The 16,481-nt window shown below is 41.9% G+C and overlaps 2 protein-coding genes across 2 annotated transcripts; both read left to right on the plus strand.

Annotated features, from left to right (window-relative positions):
* The first annotated feature begins 636 nt into the window (after nt 1–636).
* On the plus strand, nt 637–8,736 carry evc (EvC ciliary complex subunit 1). The gene is made up of 20 exons (XM_022745379.1): nt 637–1,016; nt 1,140–1,253; nt 1,423–1,509; nt 1,723–1,946; nt 2,060–2,144; nt 2,304–2,402; nt 2,555–2,683; nt 2,802–2,963; nt 3,075–3,291; nt 4,104–4,252; nt 4,552–4,650; nt 4,745–4,957; nt 5,173–5,282; nt 5,463–5,664; nt 5,810–6,028; nt 6,196–6,331; nt 7,750–7,852; nt 7,960–8,086; nt 8,202–8,298; nt 8,387–8,736. The coding sequence occupies exons 1-20, from the start codon at nt 837–839 to the stop codon at nt 8,533–8,535; spliced, it is 2,901 nt and encodes a 966-aa protein (XP_022601100.1). The 5' UTR covers nt 637–836; the 3' UTR covers nt 8,536–8,736.
* A 2,092-nt stretch (nt 8,737–10,828) lies between these two features.
* On the plus strand, nt 10,829–14,047 carry LOC111221960 (UPF0258 protein KIAA1024-like). The gene is made up of 3 exons (XM_022745563.1): nt 10,829–12,826; nt 13,303–13,521; nt 13,853–14,047. Exons 1-3 carry the CDS (start codon nt 10,829–10,831, stop codon nt 14,045–14,047), a joined length of 2,412 nt encoding a protein of 803 aa, XP_022601284.1.
* Nucleotides 14,048–16,481: the final 2,434 nt, after the last annotated feature.

A 16,481-nucleotide genomic window follows, 5' to 3' on the forward strand; every position in this document is an offset into this window, starting at 1 on the left:
GCTAGCTAACTGGCTGCATTTTGTCTGGATGTTGTTAAAATCCGCCGCGGTGAAAACATTTCTACAGCTTTTTCTTGAGAAATATTAACCGCAGCAGCGTCTCTGTCGAACAACAACATCTTAGTCGTATGTTAATATTAGAGAAGAAACTACAGACGCCGTTTCAAATATTTATACACGAATACAGGGTCCATAATCACCGTCGCTACTCCACCAAACATTTCCAAAACTTTGCAGGAACGGGCACCTCCTCAGGGAGCGTTAAGATAAACAAAGTGCAGTCTGTTTCCGGTTGTAGCTTTCAAATTAAAAGAACATAGGCGAGCCTGTGTGATGGTTGGAATGGTGGCTACTTAAAAAATAACTATAAATATACTAAGAAACCGGGTTTTATTCAAAAACTTCTGTCTGTATTTGCGTCAATGTTATTATTGAGGGAACTTCACTCGTTTTCTACCATGGATCATTATTGTGCTTTAATACTGAAGGCAAATGCATCTGTTTTCCGCCCTAAAACCAGCCAGCTGGGACTTCGTCTTAAATCTCTGCCCACCCATTGGCTAAAACATACACCAAGTTTGTAGTTCTGGAGAAACTTTTTTTTTTTCATTTTTATGCTGCAAGAGGTCTCTTTTTGTTGCAATTGGTAGCTTGGTGATGTCAAAAAATGTAAACTCAGCCAGAAAAAAAATTTAAAGTACATGTGAACAAAAAAAAAATCAGGAGCTAAGTTACTTTCCTCGGTGAGATGAGTTTTGGCTGTCGTTTTGATGTCGCCCCTCCTGCAAATGGCTAACATACTTAGTTTTCCTACAGTTGGGTGAGTTCGCAGAGAGATGGCAGGGCAGGAACAGATACCGGAATGCCATGTCGATGTCCCGGTAATTTTTGCAGAGTCGTTGTATGTATACACGGAGCTGTTAACGGGGGCCACGGTGTGTGGAGGACTGTCGGGACTGTTAGCCGCTGCCCTTTTGTATGTCTTCTGCATGAAGCCTCTGCTGTTGACGAGACAAGTAAGCAAACGCAATGCAGCAGCTCTTTTCCCTCCCACCCACTTAAGTCTCTGTCTTGATGCCTTATTGTGAATCTATTATATTCCATCTTTGACTTCACATTCCCTTGTTTCATCTCATTAGGGTTACAATGCAAGGAGGCTGCTTGAGCCTGATGACGGGGAGTTAGACAACAACCAAAGTGACTGTGTCAGCAACAGCAGAAAGGAGGCAGCAAGTGGTACCACTAATGAAAAAGTATTATTCTCTCTAATGTACATTATATTTTAGCTTTACCCAGGTGGATTAGATCTGTGATGGTGAAGTGATGCTAAAGTGCTGGAAATGACAATAGTGACAGTTGTACACGTTTTGTTTACTAATTAACTTCCCACTAACCATTTGATTCTGTTTGCTCATTGACCAGGAGAAGAAGCAGCCACCCATGAACAGTGATGTGGCTGCATTTGCATCCAGAGCAAAGGTGGTTTATCCCATCAACCAAAAATACAGAGTAAGTCCATGCATACATAATGACATAATCTGTAAATGCGAGTAGATTTAACAGACTAATGTGCCACAATCCAAGGGTGTTTGGCTTTCATTAAGGTGGAATATAGTGTGTGGTAATCAGTGTATGATGGCTTGTCACAAACACAAACTTATACTCCCGGATAAGACTGTGTATAAAAAAAGTTTCCCTGCAATCTTTCACTACATCTTTCAGCCATTAGCAGACGGAGCATCCAACCCGTCACTACATGAGCACTCCAAGTTGCCTGCAATGCCTAATGAGGAGTCATCCTCCTCCACAGACGGAGAGTCTCTGAGCCAAGAGCAAGACAACGATGACAGCAGTCAGTTTATCTCCTCCTCACTGGTCCCCAGGAGCCTGCAGAACCAGAGCTTCACCAGGGTCTCTCACTACCCTCACACACTGACACAAACAGGGTAGGAGTCTGTGGTCTCCAAACGTTAAGTCATAACTATATACTTTAACCTTACAGCAAGTATGCACAAACAACAGTTTGCTGACGGTGATAATACTCTTATCATCTCTGCAGTTTCGAAGGTAGGATCAGTCTTTACTGTTTGGCCCTGCAGGATATACAACAGCATTGCTCTCAGCTTCAGGAAGACAAATATCTGGTGAGGATTTGTTTTATTATTTTGTTTTATTACTTATTACATGCTAACACACACACACACACACACAAAATATATATATATATATACAGTATATATGTAAGTATTAAGTTCAAACTGTTTTTGTGTGTTATTCTTTATTTCTTTTTATTGCTTCTATAGATTTTTCTTCAAATGATGAAACTAATATTCAGCTGCCGGTTTCCAAAAGACAAAAACGATGCTGACTTCTGCAAGGACATTCTTCAAATGCAGGAAAAGGTAAAGCCAAATGGCTTTTTGTGTTCATCATATGTTCTTTGTTGCACAGTGAGTTGGTATCTTTCATGACACATTCTTTGTAGCGTTCTTGATTTACTGTGCATTGAAACACTGACTTTCAGGAAAGTATATGTTGTCATTTGTTATCTTAGGAACTAAATGAGCTTAAGAAGCAGTTGCCACCAGGCCAGACTGCCAGGGAGAAGAGCGATGATGCTCCCTGTACACTGGAGGAGATTGAGAGAGCTCAGAAAGATCTCCTTGAACGTGGCCTTCAAACGGTGAAGAGAAAAACTCATAAAACAAACAGTTACACAACTACTAATAATATACTAAGTCTATTAGAAAACCTTTGTTTATAGTGAGAGTTCAATTGGGAAAATGAATGTCTTTTTACAGTCCAGAGGTTTCAGCAAACAGGTGGAGGACTTGTGTCAGCATCTGCTGAGGAAGACCAGCATTTTCTCTCCAGATGAAGCCCAGGATGTGAATCTGTCTCTCATCCGAACTCTTTTATTAGTAGAGAATCATCTGGTGAGCACACAAGAAGCAGACCTAAAAGTAAGCAACACAAGCTGTTGGTTGGCACACCATCGTTTTGACATCTCATCCCTCATCATTTGAGGAACTGGATGGTTTAAAGGGAAAGTTGAACATGTCTCATTCTCCTAGAGAATACAGCAGAAGCTGCTGCGGTGGGAGGAGCTGACAGGGCTTCTTCAATCCCAACCTGCTTTGTTAAAGCGGGAAGTGTCTCTGAGGCAAGGCCTGATAGCCACAACACTGGAGCAGCTGACGAGTGATGACATCTTGACCTTTAGCCACATGGAAAAGATACTTTCAGAAGTTCAGGCCACTCTGACCGAAGGCCTTCAACAGTGCACTGAGGGTAAGACACCTAAAACGAAAGTGGTTTCAGTTTCATCTAAGAAAACTCACTACAAGCTACAATTAGGTCGAAAAAAGACAAAAACAAAAAACAAAGATGGTTGGCATTTTATAGCAAGCATGTTATGGGTTAAGGAAGGTGATTGCAAAAGTGAAAAAAGAGAAAAATAGTATAGTAACACAGTTATCCAAAGACTGACTATGGTGTGGAAGTGTGTTAAATATACTTAACTAGTTTCTGGTGGCAGGTAGCAGTGGACAATGTCTAGCCTACTTTTCAAACTTATATGACGTACCTTCTCAAAATAGACCATTTTCTGGGAATCCTCTTTAGCGCCTTAAATAAGGTCAGGTTCTTTCAGGACAGCACTGACTATCATGCCTATTACTGCATCCCAGACTCTCATACAACATCTTTCAGCACAAGACTTTCACCGCTGTCCTACTGTGTAATCAAAAACACACAAAACAGGTGAAATGAACAGTGTTGCTACTGGCAATGTACTTTGCCTTTCTTCGATTATTTTACTGTTCTATTTTGTTTTATTATTCTTGTTGAGAACTGGCTACACATGGATGAGGTGACTTATATTTTACGTTATCTATTTGTTGCATCCACGCACAAATAGAGGCAGATTGTAAAAAATAATTGTTTATTATTTAACTATATACAGAAATAATAAAAGTTTGTTCATTTATTTTCATTCATTTATCACAAGAACAAGCCATATGAATCACAACTTGTACAATACTCAATCAGTTGGCTGAGCAACTATTTTGGTAATACACAACCGGTCAACTGTAATGTTCCAGAGTGCACACAGAAGACCAAGGAGCTGGTGGACGACAAGTGCAGCAAAATAGAGTCCAAGCGGAAGAAGCTTCAGAGGAGCCAGAGCAAGGAAAAGAGCCACGCCCTGGAACTGATACAGACTCACAGCGACCTACAGCAGCTCACCAAGGTCAGAACAGTTTGCCTCCCTTACGTCAATATGTAGAACAGGAATTACTGTTACATAATAAATAGGCAAAGCAACCCGGCTGGAGAACCTTGCAGTTAATTAATTTTGATGTGATACAGTCATGACAACTTTCTGGTTTATAATTGTCTTTTTTGGTTCTTGAGTCACTTCTCTAGTCTTAGGTTCACTATAAGTGGTTGCATATGAAGGGAAACAAAGAAAAGATTAAAAAAAGATTAAAAACATAAAGCCCATGCAAATCCACCGCAATCTAAATCTGAACTGTAACTTTCTTCCAGGTATACCAGGAGCTGCTGATGAAACACAGGCAGCAGATTTCTGATCTGGAGCTGCAGCAGGAGAACAGGGTGGCTGATGCTCTCTGTGACCTTTGGAGGGTAAAAGATCCAACACTGTATATAGTATCGTGGGGATGGTCGCATGTGTATGTGCCTATGTCCGCAACTCACGCATAAAATCCTGCTTCTTCAGAAATGTCGTACCTCCTGGTCAAAGAAGCTCGGGGAGCTCGCCAAGGACATCTTTCTGGTCTCGGTCCCTGCCCAGTCAAAACTCTCTGCGGAGCACTGTGAGAAGTTGTGGTCGGATCTGGAGCAGGAGCTGGTTGCACAGCTGCAGCAGGCCGAGTGCTCTATCAAGCTGCAACTGGAGGACATGAGGGCTCAGCTGGATAAAGATGGACAGGTAGACACCATGGGGTGGATCAGATACATGTTATGTTCATTTTAACTTCTCTAGTGGTGCGTGGCAGCTCAATACTTTCCCTTTTTTCACTTTCCTCTTTCACTTTCATCTTTAAACGTTGTTTTATGTGTTATGTTGCCATGGGATATTTGTAGTTTGAGTTTAATTATTCTAAATGCTTTTCACTGTTTCTAAGTGAGCCTCTTTTTCTGTAGGTGTGGAGTGAGGAGATGGCTCTGGTGCAGGCCTGTCTCAAACATCTGAGTGAACAACAGATGAAGATCCTCCAAGCCATGGTGGCCCGACAGAGCTACACACTCAACAGGTCAGATGGGAGCATTTATGTCGATTATTTTAGGTTGTGAAAGACCTGAAGTAAATAAAGCTAAATTTGCACTTCGGAGTAGATTTCCAGTACAGCTACAGTTGAATGGGCACATTCACTTATATCTGAATCCATTTTTATGAGCTGCTGTAAAATAATGCAATATGATCCTGTCCTCAGTCAAGTGGGGAAACTGATAGAGAAGAAACATGAGCACCTGTTGGTGGCAGTGCAGCGGTGCTTTGTGGTCAGGCACTTCTGTCTGCACATGCTGAAGGAGATGAGGCTGTCCAAGCTGAAGGCGCTGTCTCAGACTGATTTCAGAGCTGTGCTTATTGAAGATCCCAGTAAAAGCCAGTCCTGTGCCAGTTCAACTCTCAAGGTGGGAAAATTCTCCACCTGTAAATACAGTCTTTTGACTGAGAATTCATTACCAAATCTTTCAGTTGAGTGATAATTGGATTTTTAGGCATCTTCAGTACATATACACCTACCTACTTGGACTGTGACTCTCTTACCGATCACAGAATAGCAGTGCCAGCCTGGCAGAGAGGCATCTGGGTCCTGAGAGTCAGCTGGTGGGTCACAGCTTCCAGCAGGAGTTCCTTTCTGAACTGGAAACAGGAGTGGAGCTGCTGCAGAGCCATGCACAGCTGGTGCTTGGCAATGCCCTCAGCCACGCCATCCAACAGGTGATGGAAACCACAGAGTCAGAGACCTCTCTGAAACCGGACGATAGCTTGAAGGTATGGTTTTGGGTTAAAGATACGATGAATGAATAAATCATTATGATGAATCCCTCATAAATCAAATTCCTATTGTATGCGTCTTAGATTACTTTGCCAAGTAAATAACAATTGTTGTTTTTTTTTTTGTTTTTTTTGTTTGTTTCTTTTTTTTTTTAACTCATTAGCACCACCTGATAGAGGCTGCGTCAGAGAGCGTATACGTGACCAAAGATTCTCTCACTGCACACGTCCGAAGTTACTACTCCAACCTACAAGACGTTGCCAAAAAACTACAGCAGGATCAGTCAAACATAAACTGGGGTGAGGTGACGATCACAACACGTGTGCACGTCAACATCTGTGTAAACCCTGATTCTAGTGTTAATATTCTCTGTCAAGACAAATGCTGTTTGTATTAAGTGTTATGTTTTCCACAAATGGAGGCTATGATTACTGTGTTTCATTAGTAAGCCATATTATAGTTAAATATTACTGGGCACTTGTGATTGTTGATTTACCAAATTAATAAACCTGTAGTAGTTGTAACCTCTGTGGTTGCTAACTTGCTATTTCATTAAGTTTGCAGTTTGATTTAAGTGGACAAAAGACAAATAGGAGACAATAGCTGTGTCTGTAATACATACTGCTTCTATAAAGTATGTACTACGTACTAATCATCATAGTATACTGTTTTACAAGTTAGTATACAAAAATACCAAACATCAAAATGTCTATTTCTACCATATGTAGCCTGCATTCTGTCTGATATGTATCGTTTTATTTTGTGGTTTTTCTAGTGTGAACACACTAGACACTAAAAACCTGCTTTGGATTAGTATGTAATAATAATAATAATAATACATTTTATTTAAAGGTGCCTTTCTTAGCACTCAAGGACACCGTACACAGTTACACAAATTGAGATTAAAACACATTAAGAATTAATTAATTAATTAACAACAATAAAAATGAAATATAAAAATAAAAACAATACAAAAGTGACAGAGCAATTGGCATCAGATGGAAAAGGCAGTTTTAAACAGATGTGTTTTGAGTTGTGATTTGAAATAGGGGAATGAATCGATATTTCTGAGTTGGGGTGGTAGTAGGTTCCAGAGATGGGGAGTAGAGCGGCTGAATGCTCTACTCCCCATGGTGGTGAGACGGGCGGAGGGGACAGACAGGTGTGTGGAGGAAGATGATCTGAGGGAGCGGGAGGGAGTGGGAACATGAAGGAGGTCGGACAGATATGGGGGGGCGAGGTTGTGGATGGCCTTAAATGTTAATAGAAGGACTTTGAAATGAATACGGAACTGAACCGGTAGCCAGTGGAGCTGTTGGAGGACAGGAGTGATGTGGTGGATGGAGGGGGTACGAGTAATGATACGGGCAGCTGTGTTCTGGACCAATTGAAGTTTATGGAGGGATTTAAGAGGGAGGCCGAAGAGGAGAGAGTTACAGTAATCCAGACGGGAAGTGACGAGGCTGTGGACAAGGATGGCGGCAGTGTGGGGGGTAAGGGAGGGGCGGAGGCGATTAATATTTCGTAGGTGGAAGTAGGCAGACCGGGTAATGTTACTGATGTGGGATTGAAAGGATAGTGTACTGTCAAGGATGACACCCAGACTCTAGTAGTAGTCTGGACTTGGGAGACAGTGACAATTTTGAGTATACCAAACACTCCTCTACTTTCAAAGAATATTAAGTGTTAACTTTACTGTTGTAAACTTTTCCTTCAGAGGTGGATGAGAGGAAGGAGAGCAGCGGTCAGCTGAAAAGGGCCTTGCAGAGGGAGCTGGTGAACTGGGGCAAAAAACCCACCTCCGCTGAGTTTCAACAAAGGTACAACAAGCCTTGAAGTGCTAGTAACGTTTTGAGGGGGACTACTCAGTTAATTTTACATTGCATGAGGATAATTTTGAGTTTTTCTTAATTTGTGTGTGTATTAGGGTTGAAGTTCACAAAAGGAAGGTGTTGGAGCTGTGTGATCTGGAACAGGAGACGATATATGAGGAACTGAGGCGGAAGAAAGTGGCCCAAGATCAAACCATGGAAAGGATCAAAATGCAGCTACAGGTTAATATACTTCAAGTCTACTGTATTTCTCTACTCGATGATGAGTTTATGAATATATCTACAGTCCAGCACAGTTAAGTCCTTTAAGCACTGTTTGTGTTGCTGTGTCCATTAGGAGGCAGAAGAAAGTTTCATAACTGCTTTGGCAGACTTGGCCCGGGTTTCTCTCCACAGTCCAGAACCAGAACCCAGTGGTGAAGAGGACAACGCTGGTAAGCAGCCTCATCCCGGAGCATAAAAATATGTATGCTGAATGCCACCACTCTGTTTCCTGACCTTCCTGATGCTGTATTTCCACAGGTGATCAGAGTACCACAATACTGGACCTGCTAGCCCTGAACCCAGCATTAGATCCAGCCTTGAATCCCTCACTGACTCCAACTATTGTAGCTCCAGTGGTGAAATCAAAACCAAAGAAAAAACTAGAGCAAGGCTCCCATCTCAGCTGAAATCTTAACACACTAATGTCCTGTAAAAATCTTCTCTCATTTTTTATAGTTTCTGGTCCCTTATAGAGTAATACCACTTCCTGTCTGCTGGGACCAATGCTGTTTTGAAGGTACCTCTCTTAAAAGAGTGTTTTGTTAGAAAGTTATTACAATGTTGCAATAATGACAAAAGCAATCAGTTTTTCCAATCAGTCTGTATTATTGTAAATGCCATGTACCATTAAATTATTTAACAAATTATCTTTTGAGTGCATTTTGTACTTTTTTCACCTGGTATACAGAGCTGGGAGTACCACATTATTGTCCTACATCTAAACCCACATTGCTTTTCATACCACGGCTCATTCACTGCATTGATCCCCATTGACTGCTGAGTACATGAGATGATGGATGTGCTCCTCGGTGAGTTGTCCGATGAATTAGAGATGTCCATTCTGATTGTAGCAGAGTGCTACTACTCAGCGATGTAGCAGAGTGCTACTACTTCTCCGGCTCTAATGGGGTTTTAAGTACAACCCTTTATGGATGATAATGCAGAGTAATGGTGAAAAGTCTGGGAGGGCTGAAGTCTGGCGGATACTTCTGTGTCTAAGCATCAATCTAACAGGCAGCTCGCTCCAGACCTTATGTCAGTTTGTAGTTCTAGGAGTGTCAATTAGCAAACATCAATTTTTAATCTGTCCTTTATTCGCATGCTCACCTTGCACACATAACCAATTACTGCCATGGCACCCTGAGAAAATATGCTACTCGTCCTGCCCCACTCATACACACTGGAGTGTCTTGCCAACAGTGTGTCCCTCCTCGAATGTATCTATTTGAAATGTGGATGTACTGTTGACTTTGCAAGTGTCGTCGCTGATCTGTGGTGAGGGGAAACCGTTTGGATGTATTTTGAGGTCCCTTAGGGGACTGCAGGGACTTGTGGGAAGATGACCTGATTTCTAATTTTCTCCTCTCCTGCCTGGGCTGTGGGCTAGTCGCTGTTACAAACAGAGAAGCCCGTGAAGGGAGTGTGTCAGTATGAGCCGACCCGGGTCTATTTGGAATATGGCCTCGCTTTTGGCTTAAAGCTGGATTTTATTTGTCAGTGTTGATGGACGCAGGCGCGGTTGCGATTCTCTCTCAATAGGTTCAGGTAAGTGGAAATAGTCCTCGGCTCAGCTGCACCTTCAGAAAGATATTTACAACCCAAATTACGTTTGCAACATCGTCGCGTCACTATAACTGTCCCAGCTGATTCATTAACACAAAAAGGGACTCGTAGTACAGATTGTTGCGCCTATAAAAAAAAAAAAAGAAAAAAAGAAATCCCCTCTCCTGATCTTATCTACAGATCGTTTTCAAATACGACTCGATTACTTGGGCTAAAGTTAATGAAGATATGCCTTTTCATCCACACATCTCACATTTGCTCAGTAAAGTGGTGAGTATGCCCCGAAGCTGTTAATGGAAATGAGTGAATTAAAAATGTCCAGTGAGGTAAAGATGTGCGCAGTGTGACGGCGTCATCAGATCAGATGATCGGTTATTTTAGGGCCAAAAATAAGGTCGCTTTGCAATTTCCCATTCAAAGGGCTTTTTCCCATCCGAACTGAAAACCAATTATTTTGACTGTCACACATTTTTGATCAGCTATATGATGACTATGAAACAGTATCAAATCTGAACACTGTTGATATTGTAACTATGTGAAACTTGTAATTTAGTGAAGAACTGCTACACAGTTAATTTTATAGCCTATATAAAAATGTTATCTGTATTATTGCTATAATCGTCTTATTTCATTTATTGACATGCAATATAATGACAGCAATAATAATGATCTATAATCTTTTAGATAAAAATAAAACAAATATACAGTAACACTTAACAGTATCCAAATAATGCTTTGTTACTATTGTTTATTATTCTTATGAACATCTAATATTAATATACATTATCATACTACGTGCTTCATACTATTAATATATCATCATCATTATAATTATTATTATGATATATTGATTAAATGTTGAAAAATCTGAGAGAAAAAAATCAGAGAAAGAGAGCTGCAATCTTTCATTTACATCTGGTGTTTAAGATTTACATGCACATAACAGATTAGATACAGGATGTTAATTCTACCTGCAGTTATGTTTGTGTCTTCTCATACTGCCTTATGTTTATTTTATATCTTGTCTTAATGGCTTTTAGGTATTGTGTAAATCACTTTGAATTGCCTTGATTTTGAAAGGTGCTATAAAAAATAAACTTGCTTTGCCTTGCCTTATTTTCCCTCAGGTGAGCAACCATGGCTAACCTGCAGCAGGAATACCCTGGGGTCCTTCTTGGGATCCTAGAGGAATTGGCCAATATGAGGCAATGGCTGACGTTCCAGGACCTTTGCCGCATGGTCAGCACCCGCTTTGACCTAGAGCATCTCATCGAGCTCAGGAGTTTGCTGTTTGCTGCTGCCAGCCGGGACCCCTGTTTCCCAGCCACTCTCTTCAGAGACCGGGTTTCCACCAGAGGCCAAGGGCTATCACCCATAGGCGTCGCTGCTGACATTGTAACTATCTTCAATCTTATTCAGATGACGGGTGGGGCTCCTGATGACAGTCAGCCAATGAGAGCCCAGACAATCCTCCCTGTTGACCAGTCCCCAGGCCCCAGTCTGCCTGGAATCCACCAGCTGAACATTCCTGGTCAAGAGAGAGCACGCTCCCACTCCGATTCCAGTGGTGGGCCTATCGACCAGCATTTGCTGTTTCCGAGATCTAATTACTCTGCCCGCAAGCGAGCGAGTCTTCCGCCCGATCCCATCTCACTTGTGTCCTCCCCTCCAATCAGGGCGAGGGCTGTGTCCTTCGACTTGCCTCATACAACACTCTTGTACCCTAGTGGTCAAATCTCCAGCGAGGTCATGAAGAATATCTACTTGCCTTTGGAAACGGACAGTGAGTCTAGTGGAGATTCCGCACCTGTGGAGGTGTTTGAACCTGAACAGGGATCATCTGTTGACCAGAAGAGAAACATCTTTAGGAAGGACTTCCATAACCAGCCGCCTCTAATACCCCAGGTGACTGTCAGCAGTGAGTCTCCTAGTCCCAAAACGGGGCAGAAAGGCTTTGACAATCACAGCTTTGAAAATATTCCGAATCCTTACCCGTCACCAACAACAGTCCACCAATCGCCAGAGCAGCGGGCTAAACATGAAAGCCTTGACGACCTGCAGGACTCAACTTATTTCGGACCTGGGTCAGCCCCAGAGTGGTCCCCCCGACACCTCCAGCCTCCCAAGGCCCCGAGGCCCATCTGGGGCAACAAGAGTCACAGTCTAGAGGACCGGATAGGCATGGGCAGCATTGGGATGGGGATGGAATCACAAGGGGGGCAACTTCCAAGACGATCAACCCCTGCTATCAGCAAATTGGGGTCCTCGGGAGGTGAGAGTGGGGATAGTGGATTGCCAAGTGGAGGTGATGCAGTCAAGGCACAGGGAACCCAGACAGACCTACCGGACCCCCGGCGCCTCCGTAGCCTGGTCCACGCAGATCGCCTCTCTTTCATGACCTCATTGGATGACCCTGAGTTTGGTGAGGATGACATCAGTGCCATCTTTCGTTTCTTAGATGACATAAGCATGTGTGGCTCCACAGGAGTCCTGCACCCCAGTGATGGAACGGGGACCATCAACCAGGACACCCCCGAGGCCAGACGTGGTCGCCTAGGTCAACTCCAAAGGCTTTTCCACTCCTTGGAAAGCAGTGACGATGGGCTGAAGGCCAGTGTCTGTAAGCTGCTACTCCGTATGAGCCAGATAGAAAGACAACTGGAGTCACTGAATGATGTAAAGGCTGAGATTTCCCAGGTGCTCTCTGCTCTGCAGCGACTGGATGAAAAGATCCAGCAGCCTGTCGGTGGTGGACAAAGCGGCGGGCGATGGCTGGAGCCTCTCAGTGGTGTCTCCTCCTTTATTAGCCACCCTATAACTCCTTCTGACTCATCAGATCCTCAACCTCTTTCTGCATCTGGACATCTGTTTCCAGGGACCAGCACTAGTAGTCTGGACTGGAGCCGATGGAACTCTCCCCCGGACCAAACAGAGAGCAGCAAAGGTCAGGCTGATTCTAAGGGGGTGAAAGAAGGGAAGAAGGATCCATCATCCCGACGTGCCTCCAAAACACAGCCTGAGGAGAAAAGTGTGTCTGATTCCAAACAGCAGAATGTTTCTAACTCTGCAAGAGACTGGACAGTGTCATTCTCAAAAAGTAAAGATGGCAAAGGCTCACATGGAAAAACTGGACAGGTAGAGTAAATCTACTGTGTACGTTTTATTCTATATTTTCCTTGATACATAAGTGTTACATGAGAGACGGGGTTCTCATTATATGTGCATCAGTTCACAAAACAGATTGAACAGTAATCCAGTATGTGCACCAGGTGTGTGTCCATGCTGTGGGACCACAAAACATATCAGGCCTGTAGCTGGCACTTTGTTCTGCTGGGTAGATACATGTGATTATGTGGTCAGTTGACAAGCTAGTTGGCCCCCTGTGTGGGATATTGGTTTAAACCTTCATAGTACATACTGTTTAGACGTAAGTGCAAAAAAACACAGCTTATCCATTCAAATTCATATGCATGTTTGATTGTGGTATTTAGTTAAATTAATTAAATTACCAATTAAATTAACAACTTTGCCTCTCACATCTTTTTGAAGGTAAAAATAGATGTTGGTTGCATATGCAGTATTATATTTTTATGTTGTTTGGCTCCTTCCAGACAGATCAGTCAGGCAGCACAGCTAACCTACTCTCCCAAAAATCCTCCAACCTGGTGGACCAAGTGTTTAATTCATCCCTGTTCCGCCACAAAGACAGCAGTCTGACAGGTGGGCTAACCTCTGGGAAGATCATTGACGCCAGATCGGCTGAGGGGAGGGGTAGACCCATCTGGACTGTAGATGACAGAGAGGCACGAATCTCCCCTTTGGACTTACAGGTAAAAATAGTTGACTCTTAAAGAGCTACAATAGTTAAAAACATTTAATTATGTTCTGTTTCCGTTCTTATCTCTTACATTAAGTCTGTGGTTTTAATCTATAAATGACTAAATCGACTATGCTGTCTGCATTTCTTTTCTCTCTTGTAAGATAGGCTTTTTATTTCTGGGGATAACTGGCCTAACATACATGCATCCTGCAGACTCAAGGAAAGCAGAGCTAGTAGTGACACAGATTAGTGATGTATAGTAGAAAAGAGTTCACAATGTTTTAATAGGTTAGATATCTGCTGTATCTGCTTTAAAACTCTGTAAACAACATGTTCCTCAGGCTCAGGAGTCTCTTAACCCCAACAACATGGAATTCTGGATGGATGACATCTACACTCCAGGCTACGATGCTCTGCTCAGGCGTAAAGAGGCAGACCAGCGCCGGGCCAAGATCTGCAAGCTGATTGCACTCATTGCCACTGCAGTAGCTATCATTCTCATCATTGTCATTCCTATTTGCACCATAGGCTCGTGAAGACCCTCACAGACAGCCCACATTGTTGCCTATTTCCATTTAATTTCATTTATTTATTTTCAGCAGCTGCGTGCTGTACCCAGGAACTTTCACACTATTCTCACTGAGATTAGAAAATGAGAGAGTGTGACATAAGGATCCTAAAGCTGGATCAGTGACCAGTTACCATACAGCAATTCCTCACACTTCTCTGCATGCATAGCACCATTATTCGTGACTTCAGAAAAACAAGAGGAACTGTAGCTTACTTTGAAATCACCATCCCTCATGCAGTTACAACAAATTGTAAGAAATCCCCCCATTGCCAAACAATCTTTTTTTCACAATTTAGTTATTTATTTCATGATTTCTGTTCTTAATCATTTCAGGTGGCTTTAAAGGAAGTTATTAAAGATGAAGAATTTAGATAAGTGTAAAATGAGAGCACATGTTGAAACCACTAATACTGAGCCAATGCAAAAGTGTCAATTCCTTTCTTTTTATTTTCCTATTTTGTCTGCTCTTCTCTGAGAAACAACACTGTTACAAATGTGTTGTGAATCAGCTTCAGCCTTGAGCACTGCCTGACTCTTTTTTGCTGTTCCCTTGAGAACACTACAGGGCTTATTTCACTTCTATGTAAAATAATAGGTTATTATCAGTACATAAGAGTTGTACATCTACACTTTATAAATAGTAATGGATTCTGTGGACAGGAGCGGTTTTATTCTCTTTTAGTTTGAATGTTCTTGTACTTCCTTTAAGCAACAAGATATATTGCTCAAGCTTAAATCAATAAAAATAATATTTTTATAGAATTCCCTCCCATTTTTCAAACTGGAAATTATGAGCTGTCTAAACCGCTCATGGAAGTGTTTGGGGTTTTTGGGCAGAGTGTTTACCAAGTGTCAGGTTTCGAGAAATGGAAGATAAAAGTGTTGTTGTTGTTGAAGATGTTTGGGCCCTGGAACAGTGAAGGAAAGAGGAAGCCTTTTCCAGGAAACACTCTTTAAGTGGGAGATTCTACTTGTAATTCAATTGATGGGATGTTCGGAGTGCACCTATGCGCATTATCTTTTCAGTGTACTCACTTGGTCAGAGCTTTTCCATATACCTGCAGACTCACTTAGCGCTAACACATCCATCTGGCGTCCTCTCACAGATGATGAGAGTAGTTTTGCCAGTGGTGTCAAATTCCATTTTGTAAAAACATCCTGTTAAAACCTGTTAACATTTTATTGAGACCGATGTTTGGTGCCGGTCTGTAAAATCAATAGGGGGTTGACACAAAATATGTTCACCTGTAAAACATAGTGGAATCCAACACACTACTACCACAAAAAAATACTACCTTTGTAAAGCTTGAAAAGTTCAGTTTTTGTCGAAACAAAGAGAGGTGTTCATTGAACTCTTAAGTAAAGCTGTAATGTAACGTACGAGGTTACATATCAGCAACATAACAGCATCAAAATGAGTAGTTAATTAAATGAAGCACCTGACAAAAATGTAACTTTTTGAGCTTCACAAATGTTTATTGCTGGGATAATATATTGGATTGCATTCAATTTTTTAGGTGTTCACGTTCTTGTGTCCACTCCCTCGACATTGCCAGATATGGATGATTTTGTTTCTGTTCAATAGATAAGCACTTTCCAGCACTGATGATGATCTAAGCGCACAGAAACTATGCATATCAGAAAATGCTTGTTTTGTTTTTGTCAGACCTTTAAACTTTACTTTGCTTCGTGTACAGGATATGCAGAGGATGTACAGAGGGCGTGATCTGCTTCAATGCATCCTGCTAAGTAGATGTATATCTGCCAAGTGTTCCCCATGAGGCTGTTCGTGGATCCATTACCTTTCCAGTGGTGCCACTGACTAACCCTGTAGTCAGCACAATCCGCAGGTGCTTCCTCTGAAACGTCTGTGCATGAGATCCTTCTGATACTTTTTTCATTCCTGAAATTTTGGCATTCTTGTTGTTACAATATCCACGCACCTTTTAGACAAACAACTGACAATCTGTGAACTCATTATTCAGGTAAGCACTGCACATAAATGGAAGAAGACGTGCAGGTAATACAGAACAAGTTAGTTGTGTGCAACACTTAATGATTGTGAGACGATTTATGATAGTCAGGGTGTAAGTTGATTTATGTTGCCTGTCTGAATAAACTTGACAAAGTGGAAATGTGCCTTTTACAGTATTTTGTCTGATCAGATAAATAATAAATTAAGACCTATAATTGGTACTTCCTTACAAACATGCACTTAAAACAGTGAATGGAAAAAGGTCTCTGGAAAGGAACTGCTCTGTTTTGCAAATTTAATTGTTCCCATTTTTCTCCCGGTGAAGTGCTTGGTTTATTATGCTTGCAGATAGCAGCAATAGTCCACTCTGCTTAAAAAAGGGCAAACAGTCATTGGTGTAAAAAGAGAATTCTGGCAGTTAAAT

Source organism: Seriola dumerili, unplaced genomic scaffold, assembly GCF_002260705.1.
Source record: "Seriola dumerili isolate Sdu_G_001 unplaced genomic scaffold, Sdu_1.0 BDQW01000088.1, whole genome shotgun sequence".
NCBI classification, from domain to species: domain Eukaryota; kingdom Metazoa; phylum Chordata; class Actinopteri; order Carangiformes; family Carangidae; genus Seriola; species Seriola dumerili.